We start from the raw sequence: 19,182 nt of genomic DNA, 5'->3' as shown, positions 1-19,182 counted from the left end.
GGTGAGGACTCTAAGTAAGGAGTGAGAACCCTTACTTATATATGTCAGAATGCATAGCCAGAGGATAAGAATACAAAAATACTTGAATACAAAATTGAATACAAAAATAATTATCCCAGGATGGGGAAGGTCCCACATAGCTTTGCCATTGCTTTCATCTCAGGGCACCCCTGGGCAGATGTGCTCAGATGTGGTTCTCCTTCAGTTCCTCCTCCAGGATGTCATGAAGGTGAGGGCTTTGAAATGAGGGTTCAGCATCAAATCAGTTAAGCAGAGGACCTTAGGTCCTGCAAGAAGTCAAGGTAATGGTGCTGAATGTGAACGGAAACACCCCCTACTCCACAACAGGGGAGGCACCATAGAGCCTGGGTCTGCCAAACCCTGTATCAGCTCCAGTAGGACTCAGGTAGGGGTGGGAAGCTTCAGCCCAAGGTGAACTCTGGTTACTTTCAGAGTCCTCAGGGTAAAGGCGAATCCAAGAAAGGGAGCCTTGTGGAATCCTAGAGCAGTGCCCTAAAGGAAACCTGGAGAGATGGCTGTTGATAAAGCCCCAAATGGTATCTCCCTGCCAGAGGATATCACCCCATTTCATCCTCTTTCCTCCACGTCACTGAATCATCTGTTGCCTTTTCCACAGTTGTGCTTGCTGTCCCTGACCAGAATCATCATGCCTCGGGGCCAGAAGAGTAAGCTTCGTGCCCGTGAAAAACGCCGCCAGGCTCGAGAAGAGCCAGGGCATCTGGTGGCTGCTCAGGCTACTGTACCAGAGGAAGAAGAGTCCCCCTCTTCTCTGTCTCCTCATTTCAAAGATGCTCCCCAGAGCTCACCTGCCACTGGAACACCCAGCAAACCTCAAGTTACTGGGAGAGTCCACTCCACCAGCACTACTGCTGCAGCTGCTTCAAACACAAGTTTTAATGAAGGTGCCAATAATCAAGTGGAGGAAAAGCCAAATGCCTCACAAGCCAGGAATACCACTGAGCACTGGCACAGAGGCCCTCTAGACAAGAAGGTTGCTATGTTGGTATACTACCTGCTGTACAAGTATCAAATGAAAGAGCCCATTACCAAGGCAGATATGCTGAGAAATGTAATCCAGATTTACAAGAATCACTTCCACGAGATCCTCCGGAAAGCTTCTGAGCACTTGGAGCTGGTTTTTGGCCTTGATGTGAAGGAAGTGGATCCCAACAGGAACACCTACGTTCTTGTCAACAAATTGGAATCCAGCTATGATGGGAGAGTAAATGATAATGGAGGTGTGCCCAAGACTGGCCTGTTGATGACTGTCCTGGGTGTGATCTTCACAAAGGGCAACTGTGCCACGGAGGAGCAAGTCTGGGAAGTGCTGAATATGATGGGGTTATATGACGGAATGAAGAACTTCATCTATGGGGAGCCCAGAAAGCTCATCACTAAAGATTGGGTGAAAGAAGAGTACCTGGAGTACCGGCAGGTGGCCAACAGTGATCCTCCATGCTATGAGTTCCTGTGGGGTCCCAGAGCCCATGCTGAGACCAGCAAGATGAAAGTCCTAGAGTTTGTGGCCAAGATCCATGATACGGTCCCCAGTGCCTTCCCAGCCTGGTATGAAGAGGCTTTGAGAGATGAGAAAGAGCGAGCCCAAGCCAGAGTTGTAGCCAAGGCTTGTACTGCTGCTATGGCTAGTGCACGCTCCAGGGCCATGGCCAGCAGCTTCTCCACCCCCAAGTGAAGTTTCAGGAAGGTTATTACTATGTGTTTGAAGAGAACAGCTTGTGTTCTCATTAGTGAAAGGTCAGGGTGGGGCTGGAGACAAGAGAGTACATAACATGTACTTAAGAGAGAATCTTAAGTAGGCTCCACGCCCAGCACAAAGCCTGACACAGGGCTCGATCTCACAACACTGAGATCATGCCTGAGCCAAAATCAAGAGTTGGACACTTAACCGACTGAGCCACCCAGGTGCTCCAGTGTTGTTCCTTTTAATAGAAGGTTTAACTAGCTTCAGAATCTGAGTTTGTGAATGATGTAAATCACACATTTATTGATGTTTATGAGTTTTAAGAGTAAGAGTTTTACTATTTTATAGAATGGGAAATTTTCCATTTTATTGAGTTATTTGGAATAAGATAACATAGTAGTGGATTAAGTACTTCGTTGGAAATGTGAAAGAACTCAGCAGTAAAACGCTGGGATCAAGAAATAGAGAAAAAAGTAAAAGAGATATTTTTGCATTCCTTTATCACTATTTGGTCTGTTCTGTAAAATTAAGAGATATATGCTTAGATGTGCTTAGTTTATTCAAGAATGTAGAATTAATTATAGCATAATAAATTAGACCTCTTGAACACTGTCTCATTTATTTCTCAGACATTCCTTCAGCATCTGCTCTTTGGGAGGCTTCCTGCTAGTACTGGGAGTGTCAGGATAAACAAGACCCACCCACCGTGCCCATAGAATGTAGAAACAGCTGTCAAGTAAGAAAGAGGATGGGATATACCCTAAGACCTAAGGACAAGTGAAAAGAAGGAGAGGACATGGGAGGATCCAGATGTGAGAAGTCAAGTGTAAGCACTCTGAGGCCAGTGGGTCTGGGGCTTTGGGAAAATGCAAGTCCTTTGGTGTGAGTCAGTTTTACCTGAAGCTGGGTGGTGGATCAGATGAGGCTGTGGGAGTGGTGGGCAGGGGCCAGACCCTCAGAAGCTGTGTCCACAGTTAAGAGGCTGCAGCCTGGAGTGGAAAACTGTTTCTAGCAATTACTTTAAGATCATGAATTAACCAGAGAGAAATCTCCAACTTGGACAAGAATGGAAGGGGTCCTGCATCCTTTCCCACTGTTCTTTTCCCAGTGCAGTTAAGCACAGCACACTGTGTTTTATGCACACCATGGACGGGGAGTTTCTGAGAAATGGGAGTCATACACAACATGGGTATGCTCAGAAGCCACTGTGCTAGCAATCTTTGCTCTGGCCTGGAAGAGACACAGCCCACTACATTAAAGTTTATTTACTAAGTTGTGTGTAATTTGGCAAACTCCAAGTGAAGGCTAGATTTTTAATGGAATTGTAATAAAGGAAAATAGAGGTGGTTTGGATGGAAGGACAGTTGGAGGGAGGTGGTTCTTGACACAAAGGACCCCTAAGTTCCACCTAACTGGGGAATACTCCCCCCAACATGCAAAAAGTAACATATCCTGAAAACTTGCAGAGTAAGTAATTTAGCTTTACTTGCCATGCATCATGTTGGCTGATTTGTTGTGCTGTCTCATAGAGTGCTGCATGTTCTCTGATACCTCTTGAATAAAAAAAAATCACAGAGCAGATTTTAGTAGAGTCTGGGGTCAAAACAGTAATAGTAATAACTGAAAATTATTAAAGACTCAATACATGCTAAGTGTTTTCATACATTATATACATGCCAGGAGTCCCACAGAGCAGGGCCTCTCTAGCTCATTTCATAAAAAAGCCTTATAGAGCTTTGAAATTTTCCTGACTTCATCTGGCTCGTAAATTTCAGAAGTGGGACTGGACTTCTGGTCTGAATTCATTTAGGGTCCCTCACTTTTTCACATCTTCTTGAATAAAGCAAATGTTTTGTCTCTTAATTCATTTCTATTCTCACTACTCCACAATGTATCTCAAGCAATTGAGATGAAGGACCCTCTTGCCAATGTATTAAGCCCAGGTGTAATAAATAAAAAAAAATGAGAATTAAAAACAATTTCAGGATAGTCTGTGGGCTTAATTTACCTAGGCTCCTCCTGCTTCTACCACCAGAGTTCTTTGAGAGCTGACTCCACCCAGGTCCCAGCACTTGGGACCAGTTCTAGCACTTCCTGAATTACATCACTCTTGCCCTGGGTCTTCCCAGGGTGCCCTCACGTCAAAATCTGGATCCCGACCAGCCATCCAGCTTTCTTTCATCAGGCCTCACTCTGTTACCAATGAAACAGAAAGCCCAGAATCACCTGCCTTTCCCCTAACTTAGAGTGTTTCAAACCCTTGAAGATGTCCGCTGTCTGCCCCATCCCTGACCATGGAACCCCTATGAAATAAGAACAGTCCCATCCACATGGTTGTTTACTTTGGCAGTAAAGTTTAGACTGCTCATCTGCTCTGGGTGCTTCTCTCTCACTCGAAGTTTTTTCCAAGTCAGCTTGTGAGCAGTCTGATTTGGCACAGGATCTATTCATTCTTGTAAGATAACCCTGAAGTTAGGGAAGAGGTTTTAGAAAGCAGATGAAATTCTTAAGAAAAAGGAATTTAATCTGATCAATTATTTGAGACTGGCCACTGAACCCATATACTGATAAGTGAGCTTAACTAAGTGGTCAAGAACCAAAACCTTCCTCCTAAGTGTAGATGAGGAAAACCAGAAGAAATCACTATATAGCAACCATTACAGAGGCTGGATTCCTAAAATCTCAGGTATCCTTCCAGGAGGATGTAGTAATTTTCTATTGCTGACAGACAAATTGCCATAAATCAAGGTACTTACAACAACACATTTATTATTTCACATTTGTGTAGGTAATATATATGGGTTGGGTGTGCAGTTTTCTTTGTTCTGGGTTACACAAAGCCCAAATCAAGCTGTCAGTCTGGGTTCTTGTTGAGAGATACTGAGAAGAATCTCATTCCACACATACACAGGTTACTCTCAGAATCCAGTTCTATGAGGAATTCAGTGCTTTGTGATTATAAGACTGAAGCCGTGTTTCCTTGCTAAGCATTAGCTGGAGCTGCCATAACTCCTCAAGGTCTCTCTCCACTTTTTGCATATGGGCCCCTACTTCAGAAATAGTATGTTGACTGTCTCCTGTGGAAACTCTCCTACCCCCACTCTGCTGCATCTTTCTTCTCCCTCCAGCCAAACAAAGTCCTCTGCTTATAAGGGCTCATGTCATTAGACTGGGCCCACTCAGATAATACAGTATAATGGACCCTATTTTAAGGTCCATTCCAAAATTTTAATTACATATGCAAAGTGCCTTTGACCACGTAACATAACATATTGGCAAGTTTTAGAGATAAGGGTATGGGCATCTTTGTGGAACAAGTGTTCAGTCCACCACCAAGGCAGAAAATGTCTCCCTGGCAGACATGCCAGCTTTGATAAGGAAAGAAAAAAATTCACCAGCATACACCTGACTCTTGTCTCTATCTGCACCAGAGGAAAATCCTAGTTTTTTAGCGTGCTTAAAGATACCTGAACAAGTCTTCAGCCATGTTCTTCAGGTGGTGGATAGCAGAGACTCACAAGTTATAGGTTTTTCATGCAGCAAAAGGAAGCAGAAAATTCTCAGTGTACTGAGATTGTAGAGGTTATTGGAAAGGTCAGTGAAGAAAGGTGCTATAGAGTGAAAAAGGGTGACACCCCCCTGCTGAGATTTTCAATGTCCTTTAGAAAACTGGTGTGATCCTGTATTTGAAAACACTAGTCACATAGGGGCACTAGAAAAAGTTGTTGAATTGCAAGGAAATTTGATCTTGGGAAATTCTCCAGGAACAAAGAGGGCTAAAGTCATAACAAATTATTAATAGTTGCTCTTTTCTGAGTACCTATTATTTAACCATTAATGGGAAGGTCTACAGATGCTCAAACAGGTCATATCTTGCTCTCTATCTTTGGTTCATACAGAGGCTACCTGCCAGTGGTTATGGAGGGTCATGTGACTATCCTTGATACTTAAGTATGAGCAGAAGCATGTCTCTCACCTTCAGACAAAGGTATTTGAGAACTAGTGTGCCACCTCCATGCTTTTTGTTTCATTGAACAGCAAACATGGAGAGCCTGTGTTGAGATGTGGAAGCTTACAATGGAAGCACCCTGGATCCCAGGGTCACCTGACAATGGAGACACCTTGCCAATACCCATCAGATTTTATGCACATAAAAAATAAAATTTTGTTACATTAAGCCATTCACAATCAGATTTTTCCCATTACATCTCATATACTTTACCTGAAAACTATACAGATACTATTTCTGTTCTCTTATTAAAATATATTAATTACAAAAGATATAGGGCACATATTCTTGTTGCCAAAAAATTCTAACAATAGGGATAGATTATAATTCTTCTTCCTTACTATGTTCCTTCAAATTTTATCCCTTCCTAGAGGTAACTCCATTAAAAATCTTGTATGTAGTATTTTAAGGCTGATTACAGGCCTAGTCTTACATACATGTGTTAGAAAAATACACTGTGAGTTTTAACAATACATGTGTAACTGCGTACATATCATTTTGCCTCTTGCCCTTGTCCCTGAATAAAATAAATGCAAGATTTTTCCAAGAAAGGACAAACAGATCTACCTCACTCTGTTAATTCTAGAATTCTATAGTGCATATGTACCATAATTAAACATTCTCCTCTTGATGGACACACAAGGTGTCTCTCATGTGTTGTTATGATTAAGAGAACTGATAGCAACATCACTGAACATCATTTCTTGAGCAAATGTGGATGTTTTATTATGGAGAGATGTAGACAAATGCAATTAAAGTGGAAAGAATCTGAAGACAGTGAATTTTTATGAATATTGATGATATTCTGTTCTAATAATGTTATACCAAATTATCATTTCATGTATTTATATATGTGAATAAATTAAGCTCTCAATGGCATTTTATTTTATCAATCTTTTAAATTTTGGTCAAACTTTTGATCGAAAATATATTATCTCTCTGCTAGTTTAATTTGTATTTCCCTATTTTCTAAACAGATTAAGCAGAAAATTAACTTAATCATTCACTCATATAAAGCAAGATTTCTGCAGTGATATCTTAAGTACTAGGATTGTTTTGGGTGCGTAGTTTAAAATTCTATGTCCATAAGACTTTCCCCTTTACTTTGAGAAGCTAGGATTTATCAGAATGACCAGGTGCCAGGAAATGGGCTTGGACAGGAAAGCATCAGTGAGTGAAGGAAAATCAGGACGACCAGGGATGGAGGAAGTCGAGCAATTTCCAGGATTCGCGAGGCAGATCACATACTAAAACAAGTCCAGAGAGCCCAGGGCAGCTGGCAGTCAGAGTCCTGAATGCAGGCTTCAGCAAAACACAGAAAATGTGCCAGAAGGAGAGAATGTGGAGAATCTGGTGGAGGGTACCAGACAGCTTACATGGATGGGCTAGGAAATCTCTGAATCATCACTGCCAGCCCAAAGTCGTAGAGGGATATGAGTGGGTAGATCTGCTGGATAAAAGGACTAAAGGCATGCCTGATACCCGCTCCCAGGCCCCCATCCCCAGCCAAAAATGCCCCCTGACCACTATCAGACAGAGTATAGCTGGCTCTCCTGTGTCACCCACCAAGTAATGTTATTGATTGAATCTGGGAGAGCTACAACTCTTCACGACTCTAATCGTTCCATGCATCCTTGCCAGTGACCAAAGCTACGAGTGTTCTTGATGCCTGATGGAGAAGGCTATTTCTTCCCCTATTGTACTTGGCCCTCCCACCACGGAGATTGAAGCTATGCAAGCAGGTGGGCTCGGTTGGTGATTCAGAATGTTTAAAATAGGGCAAACATTACCAATGAGTGCTGGCCAGCGTTGTGCAGCTGCAAGGAGGGGAAATTGGAGGGGGAATTCGTTGAGGCTAATTACCCCAGTGGCCCTGAGAATAAAGGGCTCAGTGTAGACATGCCTTGAAAAGCAACCCAGGTGTTATCCCCAGCTCTGATTACCTCCCATGGTTCCTGACTTCTTTGCACACCAGAGGGCAGATGTACTCTGGCTGTGTTTGGTGGTCTATGTTGCTACCAGATATTGACTGGAGTAGGGGGTGGGCTCACAATGCGAACGTTTACAGGGTGGATGGAAAGGTACTGGAGATGGTATACTTCCTTGTTAAGCTGGGAATGATGGGTATATGTGAAGTCCAAAACTCATTATTGCCACAACCCCGATTCAATTGAATTGAAATTTTAAAAATACTTAATAAAAAAGATTAAAAACAGGACGCTCGGCTAACCATTCCCAAAATTATCACACAATCTACAGAAAATTTTATATCATCATCCTCAGGCCAGTAGAGGGAAGGGTCCCAGACTCTAAGAAGTAAAAATGAAGACCCTAAGGGAGTTCTTCAGGAACCAATCCACCCATAACAGAATGGACCTACACAGACCCTTCCCTGCTATCAGCACTTCCAAGCTGTTAGGTCCAGGGGCTCCTTCACTTCACCCTCTGGCAACTGGGAATGGAGATGTGGAGGGTGGGATGCTTGAGGACAAAGTCTTGGCTTAAGTCTGGCTGACTGAAATCAGGAGATGTCCGAGTCCCAGACTTCCCAGGAGTCAATGAAAGACCTCTATGTGAATTTTGCCAGAGTCCTCCACACCCACAAAACAGACTCCGCCCCACCCCTCCAAGAGCCACACCCCTTCCCTCAGCCCCGTATGAGAATGACCGGAAGTGGATTCCCCCAACTTCCGTCTCTGACTTCTCAGAGAAATGAAAGCATAGTTCCGGCCGGTGGTGTCAGGCAAGCAGGACAACTCTCGGGAAGAGTTCCAGGCCCTGTCTGGAATTAGGGTAAAGACCCTGAATGAGGCTTGAGGGTACACCTCCCCGTCCCCCACGCTGTGCCTGGGCAAGGCGCGTATGCGTGCGCACGCACACACACAAACACCCCCCCCCCCCAGAAGGGAAGGGGGCTGACAGAATCCTGGTAGGCCCTGGACAGGGATTACCTGATATAGTGCCCTTAAATTCCCTCTTTGTGGGCAGGGAGTAGATGGTATCAAACCGGGGGTTGGCATTGGCCCTTCCAGCAGTTAAGTTGAGGACCCTAAGATCTGAGGGAACCATCTACAACAGATGAGAAAGGCTACTCAGAATCCGGGCCCCTGCTATCAGGCCTGGGAGACCCTTGATGGGACTGGCTGGATATAATACACCTAGAATTCTGCCTCTGGTGTCTCCGGGAAGTGAAAGAATTGGTGAGAAGGGGATAGTGTGAGTTAGAGGGAGAAGACCCAGGCTCTGTTAGGAGGTAAGATAAGGACGTTTGGGAGGTATGAAGATACCCACTATCCAGTGAAAGTGGGCTGCACAGAGTCGGGCACTGCCATCAGCAACAGTGGGCTTGGGGCAAGGAACATCTGATATAGTACCCTCTAAATTCTTACTTTGTGGATTCAAAGAGGAGATGGCATTGGGCCGGGGTTTCTGGCCTCAGGTCAATGGGTAGAAGAGTCCGAGGTCCTAACGTAAGTAAAGGTGAGGACCCTGAGTGAGGTCCCAGTGACTTCCCACCCTCAAAAAGATGGGTTTTCACAGAGTCCTGACACTGCTTTCAGCCCAGGGAGGGCCAAGGTGAGAGTGGTTGGATGTAAAACATACTGAATTTCAAAATCTGGCATTTCAAAAACGTGAGTAGCTTCGTGTCAGAGGGACTGCTTTAGGTTAACAGAGGAACCACTTCTAGGTCCTGCCAGGAGGTAGTGTAAAAATCGTGAGTGAAGTTTGAGCGGACCACTACCCCAAAAGGTAAGGGGTCCCACAGATTTCTGACAGGCCCTGGGCAGGAACTGCCTGATGAAGCATCCATTGAATTCTCCTTGTGAGAACTTAGAGAGGTGAGGGCATTGGACTGGAGCATCAGCCTCAGACCAGCAGAAAGAGGAGTTCTAACAAGAGTAATGAGAAAGACCTTGATTAAAGTTCTGAGAAAACCATTAACTTCATATCAAAGCAGGCCTGCCCAGAGTGTCAACCATGCTGTAAGCCCTGAGGGTATTGGGTAGATATGTCAGGCTAAGGGCTCCCTAATGACCTCCTCAGTAATTTTTTAAAATATAAGGGGTTTGTCTTAAAAAGATAAGTCTCACACCAGGAGAGGGAAGAGTACCAAGCCCCACCAGAAGACGAGGTGAGGACCCTGAGTGAGGGGTGAGGATCCTAATTGCCCCAGGATGGAGAGAGGCCTTCTGAGCTCTTCCCTTACTGTCATCCTTGGAAAAATATGGTCAGTTGAAGTCTCCCTCAATTTCTCCTCTGGAATCAAAGGGAGATGAAGTATTGAAATGAGGTCAGCATGAAATCAGTAAAGGGATCCCAGAAGCTGCCAGAAGCCAAGACGATAGCTCTGAAAGTGAAGTGAGAGAAACATACCCACCCCAAACAGAGGGGCCTCCATAGAGCCTAGATATTCTAGGTTTGCTGTCACCCCAGAAAGCCCCAGGCAGATCTGGCAGGTAGCAGTATAAGGTGAACTCTAGCTACTTTCACAAGGGTCTCAGGAAACAGGCTGAGAAGAAAACATGAAAATTGTGGATTCCTTGAGCAGAGCACACAAGAAAACCTACAGAGGTAGCCATCAATAAAGCCAAGGCAGTATCCCCCTGTGAACAGGCACACACCATCTTATCCTCTTTCCTCCAGGTCACGGGTTCACCTGTTCACATCTCTGTTGCACCTGAACAGAGTCATCATGCCTCGGGGTCAGAAGAGTAAGCTCCGGGCCCGTGAGAAACGTCGCCAGGCCCAAGCAGGGTCACAGGATCTGGTAAGTGTTCAAGCCACTGCTCAATTGCACTCCTCTTCCTCTCCTCATTTCGAAGACATTCCCTTAGAGCTCACCTGCTGAATCATTTGCAATCCCCAGGGTCCTCGGACAGCCACATTCACCGCCACTACTGCTGCAGCTGTGTCATACATGAGATCAAATGAAGGCACCAACGAAGTACAGGAAAGGCCAAGATCCTCCCAGAACCCAACAGCCACTGAGTCCTTCCATAGAAGCCCTCTAGGGGAGAAGGTGTTTATATTGGTGTACTACCTGCTGTACAAATACCAAACGAAAGAGCCCATTACCAAGGCAGGTATGCTGAGGAATGTAATTCAGATCTACAGGAATTACTTCCATGTGATCCTCAGGAAAGCCTCTGAGCACTTGGAGCTGGTCTTTGGCCTCGACATGAAGGAAGTGGATCCCAATAGGCACATCTATGTGCTCGTCAACAAACTGGAACCAAACTATGATGGGAAGCTGAGTAATGATAGTAGTGTGCCTGAGACCGGTCTGCTGATGACTGTTCTGGGTGTGATCTTCACAAAGGGCAACTGTGCCACTGAGGAGCAAGTCTGGGAAGTGCTGAATATGATGGGGTTATATCCTGGGAGGAAGCACTTCATCTATGGAGAGCCCAGGAAGCTCATCACCAGAGATTTGGTGAAAGAAAATTACCTGGAGTATAGGCAGGTGGTCAACAGTGATCCTCCACGCTATGAATTCCTGTGGGGTCCCAGAGCCCATGCTGAGACCAGCAAGATGAGAGTTCTTGAGTTTTTAGCCAAGATCCATGATACTGTCCCCACTGCTTTCCCATTCTATTATGAAGAGGCCTTGAGGGATGAGGAAGAGCGAGCCCAAGCCAGAGCTGCAGCCAGGGCTCTTATTGCTGCCAAAGCCAGTGCACGTGCCAGGGCCATGGCCAGTGCACATTCCAGGGCCATGGCTAGCAGCTCCTCCCACCCCTAGTAAAGGATGAGGCAGATTCTTCATTTTGTTGTTAAAAAAAAAAAATCCATGATCTCATTAGTGGAAGATCAGGGTGGGGTAGAGACAACAGAGTGTATAACATGTTTATGTTCCCATTCTACATGTTCATTTTTAATTGTTTTTCCTTTTGATAGAAGGTTTATCAGCTTCAAAAATCCAAGTTTATGAATGACATTTTCAAATTTGTGCTGTAATATGAGATTTAAGAGTAAACAATTGTTAGTTTGTAAACCAAATTGGGAAATTCCTCATCTTATTTACTGATTTGGAACATGATAACATGTCAGTTGATTAGGCATTTCCTTGGAAATGTAAAAGAATTCAGCAGTAAAATACTTGGGGTCAAGAAATAGAGAAAAAAGTAAAAGATGGCCAAATACTTCATTTTCTTTTCACTTTTAGTTTGTTTAAAACTAAATGATATTGCCTGTATACTTATACATATAGATTATTTAAGAATGTAGAATTATAGCATAATAAATTAGACCTCTTGCACACTGTCTCATTTATTTCTCAGACATTCCTTCAGCATCTGCTCTTTGGGAGGCTTCCTGCTAGTACTGGGAGTGTCAGGATAAACAAGACCCACCCACCGTGCCCATAGAATGTAGAAACAGCTGTCAAGTAAGAAAGAGGATGGGATATACCCTAAGACCTAAGGACAAGTGAAAAGGAGAGGACATGGGAGGATCCAGATGTGAGAAGTCAAGTGTAAGCACTCTGAGGCCAGTGGGTCTGGGGCTTTGGGAAACTGCAAGTCCTTTGGTGTGAGTCAGTTTTACCTGAAGCTGGGTGGTGGATCAGATGAGGCTGTGGGAGTGGTGGGCAGGGGCCAGACCCTCAAAAGCTGTGTCCAGAGTTAAGAGACTAAAGCTTGGAATGGGGGTGCCTGGGTGGCTCAGTCAGTTAAGCGTCTGCCTTCGCAGCTCAGGTCATGATCCCAGGGTCCTGGAATCAAGCAAAACATCGGGTTCCCTGATCAGCGGGGAGCCTGCTTCTCCCTTTCCCTCTGCTCCTCCACCCTCCACCCGTGCTCTCTCAAATAAATAAAATCTTTTAAAAAAATAAGGACTGGAATGGAAAACTCTTTCTAGCAATTACTTTTTAAGGCCATGAATTAACCAGAAATGGGGCAGAAATGAAAGGTGCCCTGGGCTCTTGTCTTAGTATAGGTGAACACAGTGCACAAACTAGGTATTTTATGTACATTGTCTCCAGGGAGACTCTGAGAAATAAGGGTAATTAATAATGCCTTAACCTATGATGCTCAGAAGCCACTTTGCTGGCAATCTTTGACTTGCACTGTCAAAGACAGAGCTCACTCTGTTAATAGGGTATTTAAATTAAGTTATCTTGAGTATAAATTGGCAAACTCAAAGCAAGAGATAGATGTTTTGATGGGAGTGAACCAGGCAGTCCTTGACAGATTTTCTATGAATGTTCTAAGCATCCAACTGGGGAAGACTTTCCCAACTCACAATAAAAATCCTCAAAATGTTCCTTAGCAGGTAACTTACTTTTACTTGGTAATAAATATTTTGGCTGATTTGGTGTGCTATGTACTAGAGCTATGTATTACTATTCTCTGACATCTCCAGGATAAAAATATATTTTAAAATTCCAAGATAGGAGGTTGGTAGCATTTGATGTCAGAATTTTAATAATAATAACTGGTAATTACCAAAGATCCAAAAAAGCCATTCCAGGTACCTTACATAAATTACTTTACATTCCAACAGTTTGACTTCACAAGGTATCATTGAGCCAGACAGCAAGCTGACTACATCAAGCCCGATTTTCAGATGAGAAACCTGAGGCACACGTATCTCTGAAATTTTCATGACTTCACAAATTTCAGAAAAGACAGGCCTGAGAATAAAGCCCTGGTCTGAATTCCTCTGGAGCCCACACTGTTCCACTCTTCACAGCGTGAGGCCAACCTTCTGTCTCTTAATTACTTTCTCTTCTCACTATTCCATGATGGCTCTCAGACAATGAAAGAAGGACCTTGTGGCCAAAGTACTAAGAGCAGGTCTAAAGAAGGAAGGTGAAAATGAAAATCAAGCACAAGTCAGGGATTGTTCATGGGGTACATTTTCCTAGGATCCTCCTGCCCCTCACCCCAAGGTTCCTTGAAAGCTGGCTGTGCCCTCTTCTCAGCACTTGTGTCCAGTCCTGGGACTTTCTTGCATCACAGCTCCCTCCCCTGGGACTTCCCCAGTGGCGCTCATGACCAAACTGGAATCTGACCTTCAGACTAGCTCTCCTCTCTGTCCTCTTCTGCAGGCAGCACCTGCTCCTGGTGGAACAGACAGCCACTGTCCCTTGCCGTACCCTGACTTAGAGCATTTTCCAATTCCCTGCAGCTCCCATCCCTCCCCCTGGCCCTCCTCTGACAGCAACTGCCCTTCCCTGTAATTCTGACAGTGAAGTTTAGACACCTCCTTACCCCCACCTCCTACCCTGGATACCTACACTACATTCATAGAAGTCTGGTGTTTTTTTTTTTTTTTAACCAAATCTGCTGATAGGTAGACTCTAATATGACACGGAATATAATGGCTATAATGTCCTGGAACAAAAACATATTCATGAAGTTAGAGAGGAGGTGGTAGGAAGAAGATAAAATTATAAAGGAGAATTAAAGCTGATGAATTATTTGAGACTGGCCACTGAATCCACACACAGATGAGTGAGCTTAACTGAGTGGTCAAAAACCAAAGCCTCCCTCCTACATGGTAGATGAGGAGGGACTGGGGAAATCACTGTGTAACAACCATTGGCAGACGATGGAGTCTAAAAGACCCTGTAGTTTTTCAGGAAGTTATAGTAGTTTTCTATGGCTGCTGTAACAAATTACCACAAATTTACTGGTTTACAACAGCACATGTTTATTATCTCAGTAGGTATTACCTACATTTCTGTAGTTGTGAAGGCTGGGATGGCTTTGCTAGATTCTGTACTTGGATTTTTGCAGCCCTGAATCAAGCTTTTAGCTGACAGGCCTCTCATCATGAGTTCTGGGAAGAATCTCCTTCCAAGATCATTCAGGCTGTTGGCAGGTCCAGTTCTTTGTGGTAATGATACTGAGGCCCTGTTTTTTTGCTGACTGTCCGCTGGAGCTGACAGAGTTTCTCTAGGCCTCTCTCCAGTCCTGAGCCCATCTACTTTGAGTCAGCAATAAAACACTGCATCCTTCTCGCCTTTGAAATCTCTCTAACTGCCCCCTCCCACTCTGCTGCATTTCTCTTCTGTATCCAGCCAGAGAAAGTTCTCTGTTTATAAGGGCTCATATCATTAGATTGGGCCCACTCTGATAATGCAGTGTTAATCTCCTTATTTTAAAGTCGTTTTCATAACCTCACTACATCTGCAAAGTGTAACAACAAACTCACAGGTTTCAGGGATAAGGGTATGGGTATCTTCGTGGAACAATTATTCAGTCTACCACCAAGGTGGAAAATGCCTCCCCCGCAGACATGCCTGCTTTGGTAAGAAAAGAAAACCTAGGGGCACCTGGGTGGCTCAGTCATTAAGCGTCTGCCTTTGGCTTAGGGCGTGATCCCAGGGTCCTAGGATCAAGCCCCGCATGGGGCTCCATGCTCCGCTGGGGGCCTGCTTCTTCCTCTCCCACTCCCCCTGCTTGTGTTCCCTCTCTCTGTCAAATGAATAAATAAAATCTTAAAAAGAAAAGAAAAACTAACTGGCCATCATTTTCCTGATGCTTGTCTGTATCTGCTGCAGGGGAAAATCCTGGTTTTCAGCATGCCCAAAGACACCTGTACAAGTATTTAGTCATGTTCATCAAGTGGCATGTAGCAGAAACTCAAAAGTTGTGATCTTGACCATGCAGCAAAAGGAAGAAGAAACTTCTCAGTGTATTGGGACCGTAGAGGATACTGAAAAGGTCAGGGCAGGAAGGTGTTATAGAGTGAAGAAGGATGATGCCTCCCTGCTCAGGTTTCCCAGCGTCCTTTAGAATAATGGTGTGATCCTGTATTTGAACACCTGTCATGTAGTAGGTACTTTGAAAGATCTGGAGTGTTGCAAGGCAATTTTGGCCTTCTCAGAAACTTCTCCAAGAATGAAGAGGGCTTTTGTCATACAGATTCTGAGTGTTGTACTCTACTGATGACCTACTCTGTAACTGTTTATAGAGAGACTGTAAGCGCTCTTCCACATCATGCCTTGCTCTCCTTCCTGGGTTCATGGGATATACTATATTGTCAAATGCACTTGTATTAGAAAAGGTTTTGTGACTACCCTTGCCACTGAAATATGAACAGAAACAACGGCTGTCATCTGCAGACCAAGGCATTTGAGAGTCAGTACACCCCTTCTATGCTTTCTGTCCCATACAGCACAATCAAGGAGATCCTGTGTTGAGATGTTGATTCATACTGTGTAAGCAGACTCTATCCCTGGGTCACCAGACAGGGAAGATCCTGCCAACTCATCAGGCCTTCTGTGCTTGAGAAGTAAGCTTTTGTAGTGTTAAGTCATTCAGATTTCAAGCTTCCTCCATTACATTCATTAGCGGTTAACTTCATCTGAATAACAGGCAGCTACTGTTTCTATTGTTGGCCTTTCTTAAATATACTAATTACAAAATAGTGCACAAATTCTTGATGCTAAAAAATTCTAAAAATATGGATAAATCAGAAAGCCCATTCCTTACTTCATCTTCCAAAATTCAGCACTCCTCAGAAGTAACCACAATTTTAAAATGTTGTATATATTATTTTAAAATATAGTCTGGGCTTTTTCTTATATAGATGTACTAGAAAAGTACAATTGGAGGATTTTTTAATGTACTTGGGCAATGGTGTACATATTGTTTTGCCTCTTGCCCTTGTCCCCAATAAAATGAATGCAGGATCTTTCAGATCCACCTGACTCTTAAGTAGCCCCAAAAATTCTAATGTGCAGATGTGCCATAATTAATTTAATCAGTCTCCTCCTGATGGACACATAAGTTGTTTTCCATTTGTTGCTATAACTAATAAAACTGATATCAACATTATTAAATATAAATTATTGGGCAAATGTGGATGTTTTCTTATAGGAAAAACAAAGAAGTGAACATTGGGTTAAAGTGGAAGTAGTGTGATGACTGCAAAATTTTATGAGTATTGCTAATATTCTGTTTCAAAAATGCTGTACCAATTTATATTCTCACATATTAATGTACGTAAATATCCTAAACTCTCACGGGCATTCTAATCAATTTTAAATGCTGATCAATCTTTTGTGTCAAAATATATCCTCACTGTTATTTTATTTGGAATTCCCATGTTTTCTAATTATGTATTTCAAAAAAATAATTTTTATTAATTCCCCATCCATAGTAAGCACAATTTTTTGCAAGGTATCTTGAGTACTGGGATATCTGTGGGTAAGTGTTTTAAAATTCTGTCAATAAGATTTTTTCCATTTACTATAAGAAGGATGGATTTGATCAGAATGACTAGATTTCAGAAAATAGTCTAGACAGGATGCTGTCAGCTAGTGAGGAGTATCAGGAGGTCTGAATGGTAAAGAAATTTCTAGATCCCATGAGACAGACCACATACTAAACAAAACCCAGATAGCCCAGGGCAGGCTGGCAGTCCGGGGTGTGAATTTACAGCTCAGCATATAATGGAAAGGGGACCAGAAGGAGAAAGCATGTGGAATCTTGGAGGGTCCTGGACAACTTCCAGCAAAAGGCTTGGAATACCTATGAATGAATCAATATTAGCAGCCTACAGTTGCACAGCAATCTGAGTGGGCAGACCTTTTGGATGGAAGAATCAGAGGCATACCTGATACCCCTCCTTGCCTTAGAATCCCTCCTGCCCACTATCAGGCAGAATATAGCTAGCTCCCATGCATCACCCAGTGATAATATTAATGAATTCTGGGAAGCCTATATCTCTTCACTACTTTCATGGTTCTGTGCATCCTTTCCAGTATAGCAGGACTAAGAGTTGTCTTAATGCCTGATGGAGAAGGCTATTTCTTCTCCTACATACAGCACCCTTCCAGCACTGAAGCTGAGGCTAGATCATTAAAAAATGATCTAGATACTAAGCCAACTTAGATTGGCCCCCTTTCTTTCTTGCATAGCAAGAATGTGCTATGGCTCTGTTTGCTGGTATATGTTGCCACCATATACTTTCTGGGGGTACAGGGATGAACCCAGGTGTGTAAATGTTTTATAGAAGGGATGGAGAAAATCATTGCAAATAGTGCAGTTCCTTGTTAAATTGACTGGAGTCGATGGTGATATGTAGTGTTTAAAGCTCTTTATTATTGTAATAACTCTGGCCTGAGTTAAAAAAATAAAATTCTGTATCAGCTAGTCTCAACATTTTCACATGATCTGTAGTAAATATTATTACCTTTCAATAAAAGGTAATGTTATTGGAGCAAAGTGTCAGTCTCAGGCCAGCAGAGAGAAGGATCCCAGGCCTGAACAGAAGTAAAGGTGAAAAGCAGGAGCAAAGTCTGGAGGAAATGCCCACCAGAGAACAGACTGCCCCACACAGAGCCTTGCCCCTGCTGTCTGCCTTGTGAACAATGGTTATAGCTGTTAAGCACAGGCACTGCTTCACTGCACTCTCCTGAGACTGGGGTTGGGGTAGAAATATAGGGGGGGGGGGATTTGGCTTTGATCTAAGGCTAGCCAACTTGGTTCAGCAGAAAAGGGAGTCCCAGGTCTGTCTAGCAGTCAAGTTTAGAAATCTGAGTGAGGACTGAGGATATTTTCTTCTGTAAAACAGAGGGACCAGCTTAGAGCCCCACCCCTGCTGTCAGCCCTGGCAGGCCCTATGCAGGGGTCTCAGGAATTGGTTTCCCTTTACCTCTGCCTCTGGTGTCTCAGCATAGTGAAGGCTCTGTTATGAGTGCAGAGGAGTCAGGTCAGCAGATGGAGGAGGAGCCCAGGCCCTGCCAGGAGATAAGGTAAAGACCCTGAGTGATGTTTGAGGGGACCACCCACCCCAGATTTGAAGGGTATCCCACAGAGTACCAACTCTGCTTTCAGCCCTGGTAGACCCAGCCTGGGACCACCTGATTTAGCACCTCTAAATTCTCCTTGTGGATTTCTAGCTGATGAGAGTTTTAGACCGGGGTATTGACCTCAGGCCAGCAGAGGGAAGAGGCCCAGGCCCTAACAGAAGTAAACACAAGAACCCTGAGTGAAGTCTAAAGAAACCACCCACAGTAGAACAGAGGGATCTCCATAGAGCCCCACCCCTGCTGTCAGTACTGGTAGGCTCCAGGAAGGGTGGCTGAATGTGAGAACTGGACATTGGTGGACACTAGGTAAGTGTACCACAAGCTGTCATATTCGTGTTTGTTTAAAATCATTTATTTTTAAATAAACTTATAAGTTAAAATAGTTTTAAATTTATAGAAAAGTTGCAAAGATAGTGCAGAGTTCCTTTATGCCTAGCACTCACTCTCCCCTATTGTTAATATCTAACATTAATATGATACATTTGTCACAACTAATGAACCAATATTTATACATTCTTATTAACTAAAGTCCATACTTCATTCAGATTTCCTTTATTTTTTCCCTAATGTCCTTTTTCTGGCCCAAGAGCCCATCCATGATATCACATTGTATTTAGTCATCATTTCTCCTAGGCTACTTTAGGCAGTGACAGATTGTCACTTTCCTTATTTTTTATGACCTTG

At 43.7% G+C, this 19,182-nt stretch overlaps 2 protein-coding genes across 2 annotated transcripts; both read left to right on the top strand.

Annotated features, from left to right (window-relative positions):
* Positions 1 to 667: 667 nt before the first annotated feature.
* Positions 668 to 1,714, top strand: LOC103668282 (melanoma-associated antigen B10). The gene has a single exon (XM_008696495.1). It carries the CDS (start codon positions 668 to 670, stop codon positions 1,712 to 1,714), a length of 1,047 nt encoding a protein of 348 aa, XP_008694717.1.
* Positions 1,715 to 10,425: 8,711 nt separating this feature from the next.
* On the top strand, positions 10,426 to 11,475 carry LOC103668284 (melanoma-associated antigen B10-like). Its single transcript, XM_008696496.2, is given in 1 exon segment — positions 10,426 to 11,475. A coding segment is annotated over 1 exon segment (1,050 nt).
* Positions 11,476 to 19,182: the final 7,707 nt, after the last annotated feature.

This window comes from Ursus maritimus, assembly GCF_017311325.1.
Source record: "Ursus maritimus isolate PB19 chromosome X unlocalized genomic scaffold, ASM1731132v1 scaffold_X1, whole genome shotgun sequence".
NCBI classification, from domain to species: domain Eukaryota; kingdom Metazoa; phylum Chordata; class Mammalia; order Carnivora; family Ursidae; genus Ursus; species Ursus maritimus.
This window is presented reverse-complemented; position numbering and strand designations above follow the sequence as displayed.